Below are 16,174 nucleotides of genomic sequence, written 5' to 3'. Positions count from 1 at the left end.
CATGGTCGGCCAGGCAAGTGGGATGGGGATGCAGGTGGGTGTGAAGTAGCATCTGGGAGTGTTTCATAGTTTCATAGTAGTTAGGGGTCAGAAGGGACCTGAATAGATCATCTAATCTAACCCCCTGCCACTGTTTGGAGCACATGCTGGGATCACATGACCCCAGATAGGTGTTCATCCAACCTCTTTGAATTTACCCAAGGTAGGAACGAGGACCACTTCCCTGGGAAGTTGGTTCCAGATCCTAGCCACCCTAACGGTGAAATAGTGCCTCCTAATCTCTATCCTGAACCTATTCTCCAGCAGCTTCTGGCCATGGTTCCTCATCATCCCAGGTGCTGTTGGGGGGACTAGGGCCCTTCCTATTTGCTGCTGATCTCCCTTAACGAGTTTATAGGCAGCCACCAAATCCCCCCTCAGCCTCCGCTTGATGAGGCTGAACAGGTTCAGGTCCCTCAGCCTCTCCTCATAGGGCCTGCCCTGTTGCCCTCCAACCAAGCGGGTGGCCCTCCTCCAAACCCTCTCAAGGCAGGCCACATCCTTCTTAAAGTGCGGTGCCCAGAACTGGACGCAGTACTCCAGTTGAGGCCGAACCAGTGTTGCGTAGAGGGGGAGTATCGCCTCTCTGGACCGGCTTGAGATGCAACTTTGGATGCACAACAAGATGTTGTTGGCTTTGCTGGCTGCGGTCTGGCATTGGCGGCTCATGTTCATTTTGGAGTCAATAATGACTCCAAGATCCCTTTCCGCCTCTGTGCTCACAAGGCGGGAGCTCCCCAGCTTGTATGCATGCTTCTCCTCAGGTGCAGTACCCTGCATTTATCTACACTGAGTGGGGTGGGTGGGCATGGCCAGGATTGCAGGCAGTGACAGTGTGGGGCTGGGGCCCAGGGAGCAGCTGCAATCTGCTCCCTGCATGTCCTTGCCCGCAGAACCGACGCCCATCACAGGGACATGCAGGGAGTGGATCTTGGCTCTGCCCAGGGCTCTGGTCCCATTCTTTCAATGCCCCACAATCCCGGCTTCACTTGCCCATCCCACTCCTGGATGCTGCTCCCCACCTGCTCACAACCCCATCCCATTTGCCTGGCTGAATTTGCCCTGCCCACTAGGGTCCCAGGTCAGTCTCCATGGAGACCCTACCGACACTGCCCACCCACCCGCTCCATCAGTGCCCCTGACAGTGGGTTCAGGGTAGGCCAACCAAGGCCAGATAGGATAAATTGCCTCCCTCCCCAGCCTGAAACAGCTCACAGAAATTTCATAAGTGGCCTTCCAGCCCAAGTAATTGCCCAGTCCTGCTGTAGCTCATGCTCCTAAATATGACCAGAACCCCGTCCAACCTGCTTTGTAGGAATCTGTTATTTCTCTACAACCAAATCAAAATTGTTCTAAATAATAATAATGCCACACCTGCAAAGAAACCTTGTACTAGATAATGTCATAGAAGTGCAATTTATAATTGAATTTATAAATGAGCACCAATTTTCCAGTGCGTAACATGAATAATATTATATAACTACCCTTTGCTTTTACATCAGATAATTTGGGAAACAGCTGTTCTTGAGAAACAGGGAGCTAATATATATAATTCTACAGTTCTCAGTCTGATGATGCCTGCCTCACTGATAGAGCAGTTGCTATCTTTTAATTATACACAGATCAAAGAGGGGATATAATATTTACATATGTTCATCACCATATATTATTGAAGAAAGCTAGATTTATTTAAGATGACAAAATGTAAAATATGTAATTGTTTTGGGCTTTTTTCCCCAGCTCATTCAGAAGTTGACAGATGTAGCAGAAGAGTGTCAGAACAGCCAGTTAAAGAAATTAAAAGAAACTTGTGAAAAGTAAGGCTCTGAGTTTTTTAACTAATTAAATCTTCTTTGGCTAAGTTTGTACAGAATATACATTTTGGATTAATCTTTATTCCTCTTTCCTTTAGAGAAAAGAAAGAATTAAAGAAGAAAATGGACAAGAAGAGGCAGGAGAAGATCACAGAAGCAAAATCCAAGGATAAAAATCAAATGGATGAGTAAGTATGTCCTTAAAAGTGCATTCAGTTTTATAAAGAAGGTCAAGGACGTTTCACATGTGGAAAATAGAAAGGGAAAGGCTCAGCCCTAAATGCCAGGCAGTCAGTTTGCAGGCAGTAATCAGTCACGGAAGTAGCAGTCAACACTAATTTCATTTCATGGGACTAATCCAGCCCCATTTTCCATAACCACTGCAGACCCTCTGGCAGCTGTAGTGGTGCTGTTACACTGTACAGGGAGGGACCATGCATTACCTGAGAGCAAATGTGGAAAGCACCTGTGTCGTGACAGAATACATATAGCCTTTGCTTGTCAGCACACCTACAAGTAACTTTACACTCATAAAAAGACCCATTAGCTTTAAATCCCTTATATAAAGTTATCGGTCTGTTGCAGGAGGGCATGGGGAAAACTAGGCCTTAGCTTTGGATGTAAGTATCTCTGGGCTTGTCTACATGGGGGCACTAGAAAAACCATCTAACTTAACTTTTAAAATGGATTAATAAAATACATTCAACCTCTTTGTGAGGACTGATTTAAAATTAAAGTGGTCTTAACTCTATTTAGTTTACTTCAATTCCAAAAATAACAGTGTATTCAGAAGCACTGAAAAGAGGGCCCAAAGATGCAAAGATGCAGTGCCTTACTTAAGAACAGAGAGCAGGAGAAGTTATTAAGATGCCTAAAGAAAAGACAAAAAATGGGCATAATAAGAGATCATATGAAGGAGGAGGAAGAATTATTTAAGGTTGTTAAAGGTGGCATAATATCATGAAAGTAAAATGGAAATCACTTAGGTATTATGAAAAATGTTTTAGCTGTAAAATCAATTATAGCATGAAATAATTCATCAGTAGAGAGATTAATGAGATGCCAAGCTTAGAAGTGTTCAAAAGCAGGCAAATAAAAATCCTTCAGGGTTCCCTCAAACGCCTTCCGCAGGAGAACCCATGAGAAAGGAGAGAACAGATTAGGAAACTCAGCTATGTTTCTTCCCAATTATTCCATCAAATGAATGTAATTTGCCCCTGTCCCAGTTGAACAGATAGCAAGACCTTCCTGCAGAACCAGTGAATCCTTTCCTAATTATCTGTGCTTAGTAGTTACAACTACATCTCCTCTCCCTCAAATATGAAGTCACAATACACACAGAGTAATATAATGTGCTGAGCTTTCCAGGCTTTCATTTTTCTATTTTAGATCTGTTTTGGGTCTAGAGTTTGCTATAAAAAAAATTCTTTTTCTGCTTCCCAAACAAGGAGGCAGCTGGGGAGTTAACCAACAAACAAAATGGGCAGCAATTTAGTAGTGTAACTTAGGTGGTGGACGGGGAAAGGTGGGAGGCAGTTGGCATGGGAGCAGGGCACCAGCCAGCGAGAAGAGCAGTTCCCAAGCTCACTGTTACTGCTGCCACTATAGCAGCCCCTGTTAGAGAAGTTTTGGCTGAGGCAGCAGCAGCCCATACTGTCAACACAATTGCAGCAGCCCTTGAACAGGGAGGTAAGTGATCACTCACACCTCCCCTTTCCCTGTATTGCCCAGGGTGCCAATATTTCAAGTTATGCCTCTGGGCAGCATTGTTTTAGAGCACAGAAAGACAACACAATTCAAGCACAGAGTATAACCAGCTATGCCCTACCCCTAGCATGTCTCAATGCACGGAAGCACAACACCAGCAAAAATTCAACGTCAGCAGAATAGTCCAGTGTGCAATCATTTGGAGTTATTGAGTTGACCCTTATCTGATACCTGCGTAAAATTTTCTCACTGAAATGCTCTGACATGCAAGTGTTTGCTCTGAAATCAGAGGTCCTAGTTTACTTAATGATGTTATGGGGTGAACATTGCATTTCAGGATTTTGTCTTTGTCTTCATTTGAGCCAGGATGTCGCTTCTAGTACCTGTTTGTGCTGTTCCTTGTGCCACATGTTGGACACAGTGCACCGGGTGGCTGCTTGTGTATTGTGTTCTCTCTGGATTCCATTTTGACACTTAAAAGGGCACAACAGCCATGCTGAAGAGCTCAGTAAAAGAGCAGAACTTGTTGGATGTTATCAGGGCTTAAAGGAAGGACACAACATTATTTCACTGTGAGAGGCCTCAGTAAAATCTGTACACTTCCTAGAAGACAGATTCCCCTTCTCCCCATGTGAAAGGCCAGTTAAAAATGAAGATGGATGGATGGATTGGGGGATGGATGGACAGAACTGTGCCATCAAAGCATAATCCCCCTTCTGTAAGGAGGGAGCTGAATTCACAAACAGACTGTTGTAATTCTATCGATTGTAATAACTTGTTAATCACTTGTCTTCAGAGAGAAGACTGAAATGATTCGATCGTATATCCAGGAAGTGGTGCAATACATCAAAAGGGTAAGTCAGGCCATTATGTTTATGTACATTTTGTAAAACGTCAGTTTCCATATTTATTATCATACTGGAGAGTTTCTAAACTTTTAAATGAAGATTTGGTGACTGCAGCTTGAATAACAACAGCCCAGAGTGTTAGATACATTCTGTTCCATGTGACATTGGAGATGTGTGGGGTTGTTTTCTTCTGAGCAATAGGTAACTAAGGGATTAGTTAATTTTTCTGCTCTATTATAGATGAGTTTGGATCTTTGACTTCCATGTTTTTATTCATAGCAACTGTATGCTATTTATTGCTTGTAGCTCATGAGAACTTTTTTAAATGGTTTGCCCTCTCAAAAATCTAATGACAAAGATCTCTGAAAGTGGATAAACAAGCAATTGCAGAGTATCCTTGATTATATTTGGAAAATTGCTGAAATGCACAGGAATTGTAAACAGAGTGCTGCAAGATATAAAAGACTTTGTTTCGCAGAACTTCACGAGAAGCTGCTAGCTATTCTGTAATTGTAAGGGTTTTTCAATATATTGAATCTTATGTATTCCCATATCTTTCTTTATCAAAAATGTTAAAACAAAACTTTGGGAAGCAGACACCACTGAGTTCCAACAGATCTGCAAGGAAGAGACATTTTAATGCAAAAGCCTAATTATTTTTGTTAACAAAGACCTTGATTCAAGAAAAGAACTAAAGAATATCCTTAGCTTTAAGCATGTGTTTAATTCCCATTAAAATCAACTGCATTCTTAAATGTTTGGCACAGTCAGAGCCAAACTATATAAATATATTATTTTCACATATGTAAACATAGTTCCTTGAAGGAAAAGGTCCAGTGTCTGTAACAAAATACAATAAAAATGTGCTTTACATTTTATGACTATTATATTAAATACTTCTGAATTTGAATTCCTTTGGATCACCTGTGACTATCAGTTTAAGTCACGGGCTCATGTAAAGAGAAGAACTGTGCACTTGTATTACAAATATTTACAGTTTTCATTATACACATTTTTTTTCTAATTGGGAGGGGAAAATCAGGTCTGTGTGTTGAGTGAAAAAGGGTTGTTGGTTGTTTGTGTTGTTCTAAGGACATAGGTAGACAAGGTTCTTTGGGTAAATGTGACATTTTTTATTCAACCAACTAAATAGTTGGAAAAATTGTTCTTTGCAAACTTTTGGGCACAAACACCCTTCTTCAGGCATAGGGAAAGTCTGCGGGTGTTATGTGTTCTCCATGGTAGAATAGAAGCCAATATGCAAATGCAGGTCTATGAAAGTGCAAATGCATGGCAGTAAGGATCAGAGGGAATGGTAAAATACAAACCAACATATACAAGAAACCCATGGACCAACAACATACATAGCTACACAGAACCAGCAATCACCCTAAACACACCAGAAAAGCTGAAATATACAGGCAAGTCCTCCAATGCTACTGAATTTGCACTGCAGAGAACACCCATGATCGTCACCTCACAAATCTCAAAGGGGCTTTCACTCAACAAGGACATTCCTCTAGAGAGATAGATCATACTTTTGAAAGAGCCACTTGGATACCACGTGAAAAATTGCTGCAGTACAAAAAGAAAGTCCTCACAAATCACACACCATTAGTTACGACATACCATCCTTCCCTGGAACCTATACAGAAAATCCTCAAACAATTGCAACCCATACTAGAAAAAGACCCAATTCTTAAAGAGATTTTTCCAGAACCACCTATCCTAGCCTGTAAACAAGCACCGAACCTTGCCAACCTCATCACCAGAAGCAAATTTCTTATGGCCTAAAGCACACTAGATGCCAACACATCTCCACCACTCCCATAATAACTACACCCCACAATGGAACCATCAGCATTCCTGGTTCTTACACCTGCACCTCCAGAAATGTAATACATCTCATCCAGTGCACTAAATGCCCTGATGGAATATATGTAAGAGAAACCAAACACCACTGCGTACCAGAATGAACGTGCACCGAAAACCCACAAAGACAAAAATATCCAATTACCTATGGGTGCACACTTCTCACAAGACAACCACTCTCTCTCCAACCTCTTAGTTCTTATCTTCAAAGGGAATTTACAAAACACCTTTCGTAGATGAGCCTATGAACTTCACTTCAAAAATCTACTGGATACAAAAAATCATGGACTAAATATAGAGATTGGATTTATGGCACATTATAACCTGCCTGCCATCTGATAACCCCAGGTAACCTGTCTGCATTTTACCAGCTACATTCTATCATCATTTCAACATTCCCCCTCTTCCCCAACACGTACCTGTCTTGCCCTTATTGTGCCCATTCCTCTGATCCGCACTGCCACACACTTGCATTTTCACAGACCTGCATTTTGCATATTAACTTCTGTTCTACCATGGAGAACACATGATACTAGCAGAATTTCCCTATGCCTGAAGAAGGGTGTTTGTGCCCAAAAGGTTGCAAAGAACGATTTTTCCAACTAGTTAGTTGGTTTAATAAAAGATATTGCATTTACCCAAAGAACCTTGTCCCCCTTGAGTGAAAAAGAACATTTTGTTGTTTTCTTGTAGCTAGAAGATGCTCAGAGTAAGAGACAGGAGAAACTCATAGAAAAACACAAGGAGATACGCCAACAAATACTGGATGAAAAGCCCAAGGTAAAGAATTTTGAACTGTCATATAGTGCTTTGGAAAAGTTTTATTTTGGCAGCTGAACCTTTGTTATGCACTAGTTATGCTGGTACTTAATTGTGATAAAGTCCATGCACAGAGAGGAAATATTATTAGACCCTTTCTCCAATATTCAAGATTCTGAGAAAAGGTCATGTAGCCTGCAAGCCCTTATTCTACATAATTAAGTGGAACTTTAGTCTTATAAAATATCATTAAATGGTATTCAGTGTAAAGGGTGCTTCTCACCAGCAGAGTGTGCCCTTCACTGTAATGTGCTTTAGCAGTAAAAAAACAAAACACAGGTTTTCTTTGGGGTTTTTTGTATGTTTTTTTAAAAAGGAGATATCTTTTTAGCATGCGTAGCTCAAACTATCAAGATGCTAATAACAGTCTGTAGTACCAGATGAGAATTTAATTTTGTGGAAAACAATGAGCACTGTCGTAATACTGTGATTCAACCTGATATACTATCTGCTGATTTTTCTACTTTGGATTTTGTGCACTGACTCTTACTCTCTTTTGTGTCAGTTGAGAACATGTGGTATTCTGAAATCACACATGCAATATATTTTTTTATTACAAAGATTATGGGCCTGATCCTGTTTCTGCCAAAGCCATTGGGAGTCCTCGCTTTGACTTTGGAGGAACAAGTTCAAGCTTCCTACAAGTTATAAGATGTGTTTTGGGAAGTCATAATTAATTATATCATCAGGCTATTATGCATGAACACAATATCACCAGAGTTCTGGTTGTGGTCTAATTCTTTGTGAGCCCTTGTTGTCCTCTGTGCTTTTATATTTCTATTAGCTCAAATATATTGGTTGCTTCACCTTTAATTTCTTGTCTGTGTCGACAATCCTAATGTTCCAGTGTTGGCATTAGAGTTCAGTTGACTGTAATGGGGAGTTTTAACTTTAACAGCAGGATAATCAGTGTTGTCCTCTCATTTGCATGAAATATCAAAAGGCTAAATCAGGTAAATATTTTTATAGCTAATGATTTGTAAATGATAAACATAGTACATTTGAAGCAATAAAAATATTTGGATTTCTAATTTTCTATTGTGATTTTAAAAATTACCTTTCCAAAAGGTTAAAACTTTGAAATGCTGTCATAGCTGGGTCCAGAGCATATCTTTTTCATAAACATTCAAAATACCTCTTTTTGTGTTTGTTGTTGTAAAATCATTGGCTTGCCTTTAGAAACATTAACTCTTTTAATTAAGAGACTTTAAATTCACAGAAAAATGTAAAGACTCGTTGTCAGTCATTTGAAAGTTAAAATTTCATAAGTTTGGTTTTTTTAAATAGACATTTCCTCACCTGTTTTTTCTGTCCCAAAACTGACTGTATATGTTTTTAAATTAAGCAGTAGGAGGCCTTAATAGTCAGGACTTGCTACCCACAATAAGCATATATGTGTTGCATGCAGAGAAACTATACTCAGAGTTGAGGGAATCAGAATTGTCTTACTCGCATTCAGATGCACAGCTTTTAGGGCACAAAATAGCTTTGCCTTTTGGCATATCGTTAGATCATCCCTGTAGTCAATGCTCCTTTAGCAGTGCCTTTAACCTCCCCTGCTAGGCCCTGCTTTGGGGCCTCCTTCCTGACATGCTTCAGAGTGCACAGAGGATCTGCTTCTTTCCCTTTCCAGCAGAATGGCACTGCACAGGTTTTGCTCAGTCCAGGATTGATTGTAGGTCTTGCTTGGATGAGAAGATTTGGCTAAAACTAGATCTTCATATAAGCTCATTTTTTGGCTTGTATTCAAAGCCAAACTCCTTTCACAGCAGGCCATGCCCAATGGAATAGATCAAAAGATTTCCCCAGTTGTCAGTATTTACAGGGTGTACACACAAATTCAGAACTCTATACAAATATCAGCCTTTCTAGATGCAGCTTTCTGTGGATCCAGTCTTGCTTTGTTCATGCATCCAAAGCTCCCACTAAACTCAAAGAATTATAGGGTTGGAGAGGGACTGTAAGAGTCATCCAGTGCAGCGCCCTTCACAAGCAGTTGCACTGTTCCTAAACCATCCCAGACAGGATACCTATACAGCCTCTTCTTGCAAACCTCCAAACAGGAGATTCCATAACCTGCCTGAGCAGTGGGAGTTTATGGATACACAAGAAATGCAAGCTCTGTCCCTATGTATACTAGTTAATGTACTTAGGGAGGTTGCGCTTGTGTTGTGAGTGCTCCTATAAACAGTATCTCTGGGGACACCTTCACATTATTCATCACTTTTGCTTTGTTATTTACCAGTGACTTGCAAAATTTCTAGTGTTAGGCACAAAGCAAACTCATAGAACAAAAACAAGAATGTAGACTTAGCCATTGTGTTGGCATAATGGCATTAAGATGCTTGTAAGTGTAAAATTGTGACTACCCTTATGACAGAGTCTATAGGAAACTGGAAGAAAAGCTTTTCCCTAAATTGCTGCAGTTTTATAACATATCCTTCAAAAGCTACTTGAGTCCTGTAAAAAGGTGTGCTGCATAAAAAGGTCTTTGTGGTTTCAAGAGATCATGTATCTGGCTTAAATTCACCACACATGTATGCCTATAAACACCTCAAAAAAGCCTGTGAAATTGCACAAAGTATAAATCAATGCTGTTCTAGTCCCTAAACAAGCTCTAACCATGAGACTGCTTTGCAGGCTTTCAGTTGCTTGGCTTTAAGCTAATAATTTTTCATCTTGAACTTCTTTCCTACTCTTGTTTGACTCCTGAACTGATGCTGAGAGCAAAAAGATTACAAGCTGCCCTTCTGTCTACTATGGTGCCTTTGAAGTCAATAGGAATTTTGCTTTAACAGAGGCCAGGATTTCACACTGCATCAGCATAGTAACTTGGATACTCTCTCTAATCACAAATGTATTTCTGATCCTTTGCTTTCTTTTATAGCTCTCTGTCTTGAGTATCATGATAGAAAATGCACAATGGAAAGCTAGTTCAAAAGCTATACTCCTGCAGGTTCATGAATTACAGGTAGCAATTGGAGTACATTAAGGTTTTTAATGGAAGCCCTCCTCTGGAGCATCAGATACTGACTGCATCATGAAGTGGAACTAGATGGTTAATCATACTTAAAATGTATGTTTTTTGTATATAGTTGCTTCCCCTGTCCTTTCCCTGACAGCACTATTTTCAGTCATACATACAGACATACATACATGCATATATATTTGTGTGTGTGTGTACACATGCATACATATATACATATGTATGTATATACTTATACATATATTTAAGTGTGTGTGTTGGCTCTCTTATTTTCCCTCATCTTCACTTCCTCTGTCTTGCTTCATATTCATTATCCCTTCTTCATTTCTACACATCTTTATTCCTTGTCTTCTCTCTGTACTCACTGGTTTCCACTAAGCCTTTTTCTGTCTGTCTCATCTTCCCCTTCAGCCTCTGCTCCCTTGTAAATAATTTAAAAATTGCTATACGAATACAACTTATTACACCTCATTGAATTTTGTATGTTCAGAGCAGCATGGGGTTTGGATTGCTTACAACTAAGTACATGCAGCACTACTATACTCCCATCTGCCTTACACCTACACACAGTATTAGCTGGCAGACCACATGCTGGCTATGGTCCATGCTGTGGCAGACGGGACAAAGGGAGGATCAACAGGTAGCTGGTAATGTCCCTCTGTTGTTTTCTTAATGGAGTGATAAACACTGTCATCAATTCCCTGCTGGGCTGCTCGGTGGGGGCGAGGGGATGGACCCTCCCTAATGAGAGTATCCTGCTGGGGCCTAACCACCCCCCCACCCTCAGCTCAGCAGTGTGGAAGGGAAGGGAGGGATGCTCTAGCACCCCCTGGCTTCTAGCCTGAGCCACTATAGGCCTGTGCCTGCATTTCTGGGATGTCTGTCTGGTTACAAACCAGTTTAGCCTAGCCAGGTTAGACAACCTGTAAGGATTGAATCAGTTCAGGTTCAGGCTTTTTGAATGTCTGTCCCTAGCCTTTAAGACAGATTGGTTCTCTCTGAGGTCAACTGGCTTCTTTTCTATTGACATATTCATGGATTCAGTACCTGGAGAAAGAAGAGCCAAGCTGTGAAAGGTGGTCTGAACCATTTTCTGGTTCCACATCCTTTGCTCATTACATTCCTGTTGTTCCATCACTTCCACCCATCTCAGCTTGGGTCCAGTACAGCCGGGGGATGGGCTTCAGCTCAGGGGAAATGAGGTTGCTTGGCACTTTGCAAGATAAAGTTCCTTTATCCAGGGGATAATGAATAGAACTTTGAAGGGGAGCAGGATATTCCTCTCATAAGGATTCCCCTTCTTAGCTTTTTTTATTTAAATGAGAGGATTGGATGTGACCTAATGCATTGCTAAATTGCTTTACATGGCCCTGAGCATAGCATTTATGTATTTTTTTCTCAGATGATAAAAACATTTTTCTTATTTAAAACTGTATTTAAATAGTGGAGAATAAAAGTATCTGAGGCAAACTAAATTAATTTTGAAACAGCACAAGAATATTATCTCACAGTTTGATATGCATTATTAATTATGCCCAATGTGTGTATATATTGCTATATCTAATCAATAATTTACAATAGTGCTTTACCTGAAAAATTTATGGAGACTTAAAATAGTACATTATTCAAGGCATTACAGGAACAAATTAAGGAGCCAGCACACCTCTGAACCAGTAATACTCCCCTAATGCCAGTGTCTTCCTCATCTTAGCAGTAGAAGATGGGGAAGGATTCCTGACTGCAAGTCTAATCCTCTGTTATCACAGGCAATCACATCATATAATTGTATTCTTGAAATAGTGCCTGGCAGAGAGAATGGACAACACCCTTCCCTTGATGCACATTAAACTCAAGTATTTAAGTACACTTAATGTAGAACAACCTTGAAATCACGAAGGTTTTTAACATATATTGATCTTTTCTGTAGATCACAGCTTGTTTGCATAATTCCACTTCTTTTGTGATGGGTGCTTTAAACAAAATGTTCTGCTGCTCTTACTTATGCAAATTATGTCAATGAATTAAATGGGACTGTAAATAAGCACAGAATTATCTCCCTAACTTTTGAGACAACTCTGTATACAGTAAACTTTTTAAATTATTTTGGATTCGACTTTAATGCTACTTGAAGCACAAAATTGCTATGTTAATTCAGTTGGAAGAAAGCCATTCCCAGGAAATTTGATGGCTCACCCAATGTGTTTTCATGGCATTGCACTTAGGATCAGAATACCACAGTGGCCAGCATCCCTTCTTTTTCTTCCAACACTTCTCCAAGATGCTTGGCTTTGCTGCAGGCCAAGCAAGACTAGATGCTCTTTCAACCAAACCTTGGTAGACCTACTACTGTTCAAACAGAGCGGGGTCATTCAAGAATTTCAGGGATGGAACTTGTAAAATTATTATTTCAGTTTGCAAGATTTTGTGAAGGAGTTGAATTCTATAGACCCAACAGAAGAGTTTTCTCTCTGAAAGTATTTCCCCCAACCAGTGCAAAAAAACTATGTAGCAGGATTTCGAAAATCACTATACCAATTAAAAAGATCCTTTGTCTCCCTTGGGAGGCAAGAAATGTCTCTTTTGTGCAGTAGATAGAATTTTACTCTCACGAGAGATTAAAAATAAATCGCCCTTGAACCTGAAGCTTTATGTCAAATGAGGTATAGCAACACCCAACAGTAAAACACAGAGAATTAAAGAGGTTTTATAATAATTTACTCCCTGTTATATTGTTCAACTTCTTTTATTTTTTGTGTGTGTCTTATGCATCAGAGCCAGAAGAGTGAACTGTTTCTGTGCCTCCTTAAATTAGCAATAGAAAAAAAGAAATGCATGAAATTTACTTAGGCTCAATGAGCAACACACCTGTAAAAGAATATTTTTACAAAGAGAAAATTCCTTGGATTGCAATTTTCAAAGCTCTCTCTGGGTTTGATTCCACAAGTTGCACACCCATGTGGACTAAGTCTGGAGCAAACATGGGCTTGACTTAAGCACATGGAGAAACCTACTCATAGGCTTTAAGTGGAACATATGCTCAGTTTATTGCTGGATAAAGGACTAGATTGCTCAGCAGGATCAAGCCCAGGGGGGCACAGGCATCCATATCATGTGAGGAGATTTGACTGTCTCCTCCATGATATTTTTATATACTTGTTCAAGTGAAAGGTGAAATTCTTAGGCTTTCCCTAGTTGCGGAGTATTTCAGTAAACTGATGTGTGTCTGTCCTTTTTTCCCTATTTCCAAAGAATAAACAGAATTTGCAGGGTATTTCTAGCCTGAAACAGATGTCTCAGTGTGATCTGTTTGTTAAGGTGAAATAGGCTTATCCACATGTCACACCAGCTAGAACCAGTAAAACTCTACTGACACCAGTGAATCAACCAGTGAAGCTCACAGTTTTCAGTTATTTCAGCAAAATGTACATGGATAACAGATTGCAAAGTATACATGTAGCAATTTGAAATGATATTCAGTATGTTAATTAAACCTCTCTTCATGCTGGTACTGCATACTCATATCTCACTTGGGAGTTCCAGCTTTCAAGTCAAACAGGCCGATCTCCTCCATCAAATTTCCAATGGAAATTTGCAAAATGCTGTTATTTTTATAAAATAAAGATGTCACAGACCCTTTGTAGAAAGGATGTAAATATAATTCAGTATTTTAATGAAAGATGAGAAGGAGAATAGATAGAAAACTATTTTTCTTTTTTTTTCTTCTTAGCAAAGGACATTCTTTTTCACACATTCATTTAGCACTAGTTGGTCTTTTTTTATACCAGCAGCCTGAGACAATCTAGGTTCTTAAAAAGGATTTAAGATTAAAGGGACCAAAAGGCCAAACTTTGCTTTCATTTTACACCAGTGTAAATCTGGAATGGCTTCATTATTTCTGTGGAGTTGCATGGGATTTAAACTGGTGAGAGTGAATGTGGGCCCTAATGCAGGTCACACAGCAGAACTTTGAGATGTGAAAGAGAAGTTTTCTTTGATGATAAACTAAGAAATCTGTACCATGAAACAGCAATAGAAAGAGGTTTAACAAAAGCAGGTATGAGTAAACCAGTTTTTAGAACATAACAATCCATGCAAACTTTAAGACTTCTGAACAATGTAAACTGTGAGAAAATATAGATTTGACCTTGTGTACCTCTGCCAGCAGAGTTACAATCTCTAACAAGTGGGCACTGGCCCACACACTATGATTCAAAGAAATAAGGTTATATATAGATTCCCTCTAGAGTCAAGGGAGAGAGCTAGGTGCCCTTGAAGAACAATAAAGCAAAAACCCAGACGCTGAGCAGGGATGTGCCTAGAGTTAGCCAATAGGAAAAGGAAAGTACAGAGGTATGAGCTCTCTCTCATACCTCTCTGGAGCTTATTAGGCCCTATCCACAAAACTTCTTCTAAGGTGGTACCCACCTATTATATAGCGGTCTGGTGGAAAGAATGCTCACAGGACCATGTTCTAGGTCCTCCCTTATCTTGAGGGGATTGAAAATCACATCTCACCCCCAGGCTGTCCATCAGTCTTGCAATCCTAGATACACAGTGGCCAAGATGGCATGGTGTAGCACATCCACTCCTGAACTCTTCTACAGCCTTATGGTAAGGGTGTTCTCCTAGAAAGTAGAGATGTATGTTTGAATGTCCTCAGGCTCAGGAATGCTTAGAACCTCACTGCCTGGTTGAGTTCTCTAATCACTAAGCTGTTATGTATAAGGAGGGCCCTGGTGCTACTGCACTCATTTTTTAATGGAAGCAACCGTGGCTGCTGCTTTTTGTAGAGAACTCAGTGCTGTTGATGTGCACTAAGAGTACTCAGAACACGCCTCAACTACCAGGCCTCTCCCATAGTTAGATGCCAATCTGATTCTCTGGATCACAGTGTAATTTAGGTGAATTTAAGTGCTCAGCTGCTCAGACTAGGCCCTTTCTTGCAGTATCCTAAGTTTAGCCACTTGGATTTTTTTTTTTTTTTACCAGTGTCAGCATGGAAGTACCAAATTAATGGCACCAGCTGCAAAACCACTTCTGGTATGAACAGGAGCAGCACCCAAGCCAACCCAGAGTTTTAGTACCATGAGGATTCACTCTTTCAGAAATCCCACATACATCCAGCCCTTCCCCTTATAAAGACTTCAATTAGGGCAGCCCTCAGTCATCCTCCAGTGGGTGACTTCTTCCCAGACAAGGGTGGTCTATTTATTGTCCCATGCACTAGGAAAGTAGTATGAGGGCTAAGTTGTAGGACAGACACAGCCCCATTTTGCTGTAAAGGACAGATGAAAGTGGAAGCAGACTGCTATTTACCCCTAAGCAGATACTTATAAGGGGATCTTGCTTCACAAATACTGACTCTTCTAATGAAAATCCACTGTAATGACCAACATCCATCCATCTTTACTAGGTTGGACATGTTTACTCTGAGAGCTGGGTGAAACTACCAAATGCCCATAATTACAATGTGCTAATAAATGATTTATTGAAGGGATTATTGATTTTGATGCTTCTGTATGTTAAACTGTTCCCAAGACTGCAATTTTCCTGACAGAATAGGAGAGAAGATAAACTTATATTATTCTACACTCACTAGAAAACCAGACCAGGAAGAATGCAAAGATAAACTAATAGATGGCTCCTTGCAAAGTACAGTCCAAGAGTGCCAGAGAGAGAGAGAGAGAGGTAGGTAGAAGAAGTTGCTTTTCTAGGTGATATGATTAAGGCTGTTGGTTGCTAAGAGGCTGCCAAGAGAAAAAAAATATAGGACTAAAATCTGTTTCACCTTTATGGACCTGTGTAACTTTAGGTGCCAACATTACACTTAAGCATCTCTGTTAGATTCTTTTTCCACCTGTGGGCCAATATTACCACAGTACACATCTGTTAGATGAAGGGGCTAACCCCCTGCTGCTTATCCATATTATCCTATTGTTATTTTAATGTAAGGTGCAGAGAATCCCTTTGAGGCTAGAGGCCCCTTCCTCCGAGGGCAGCATACATCCCACTGAGCCACCCTCCTTCTAGTTTCATCTCCTGACCACATATGTTCTCCTCCTGGCTGCCTAGTATGCTGTCTTCAAGAG

The 16,174-nt window shown here is 40.3% G+C and overlaps 1 protein-coding gene and 1 long non-coding RNA gene across 6 annotated transcripts in view; one reads left to right on the top strand and one right to left on the bottom strand.

The window, feature by feature from the left end:
- The window catches only part of PLCB1 (phospholipase C beta 1), a 777,970-nt gene that overhangs the window by 661,449 nt on the left and 100,347 nt on the right, over positions 1-16,174 (top strand). For all 5 annotated transcript variants that reach the window (XM_014595092.3, XM_059720212.1, XM_059720209.1 and 2 more), the window contains 4 exons: positions 1,780-1,856; positions 1,952-2,041; positions 4,357-4,414; positions 6,974-7,060. In XM_014595092.3, the coding sequence (XP_014450578.3) occupies positions 1,780-1,856; positions 1,952-2,041; positions 4,357-4,414; positions 6,974-7,060 (312 nt within the window). The remainder of the gene's footprint in view (positions 1-1,779; positions 1,857-1,951; positions 2,042-4,356; positions 4,415-6,973; positions 7,061-16,174) is intronic.
- LOC132247552 (uncharacterized) overlaps positions 1-16,174 on the bottom strand; it is a 111,034-nt gene that overhangs the window by 7,220 nt on the left and 87,640 nt on the right. The window lies entirely within an intron of this gene.

This window comes from Alligator mississippiensis, chromosome 1 (genome assembly GCF_030867095.1).
Source record: "Alligator mississippiensis isolate rAllMis1 chromosome 1, rAllMis1, whole genome shotgun sequence".
NCBI lineage: Eukaryota > Metazoa > Chordata > Crocodylia > Alligatoridae > Alligator > Alligator mississippiensis.
This window is presented reverse-complemented; position numbering and strand designations above follow the sequence as displayed.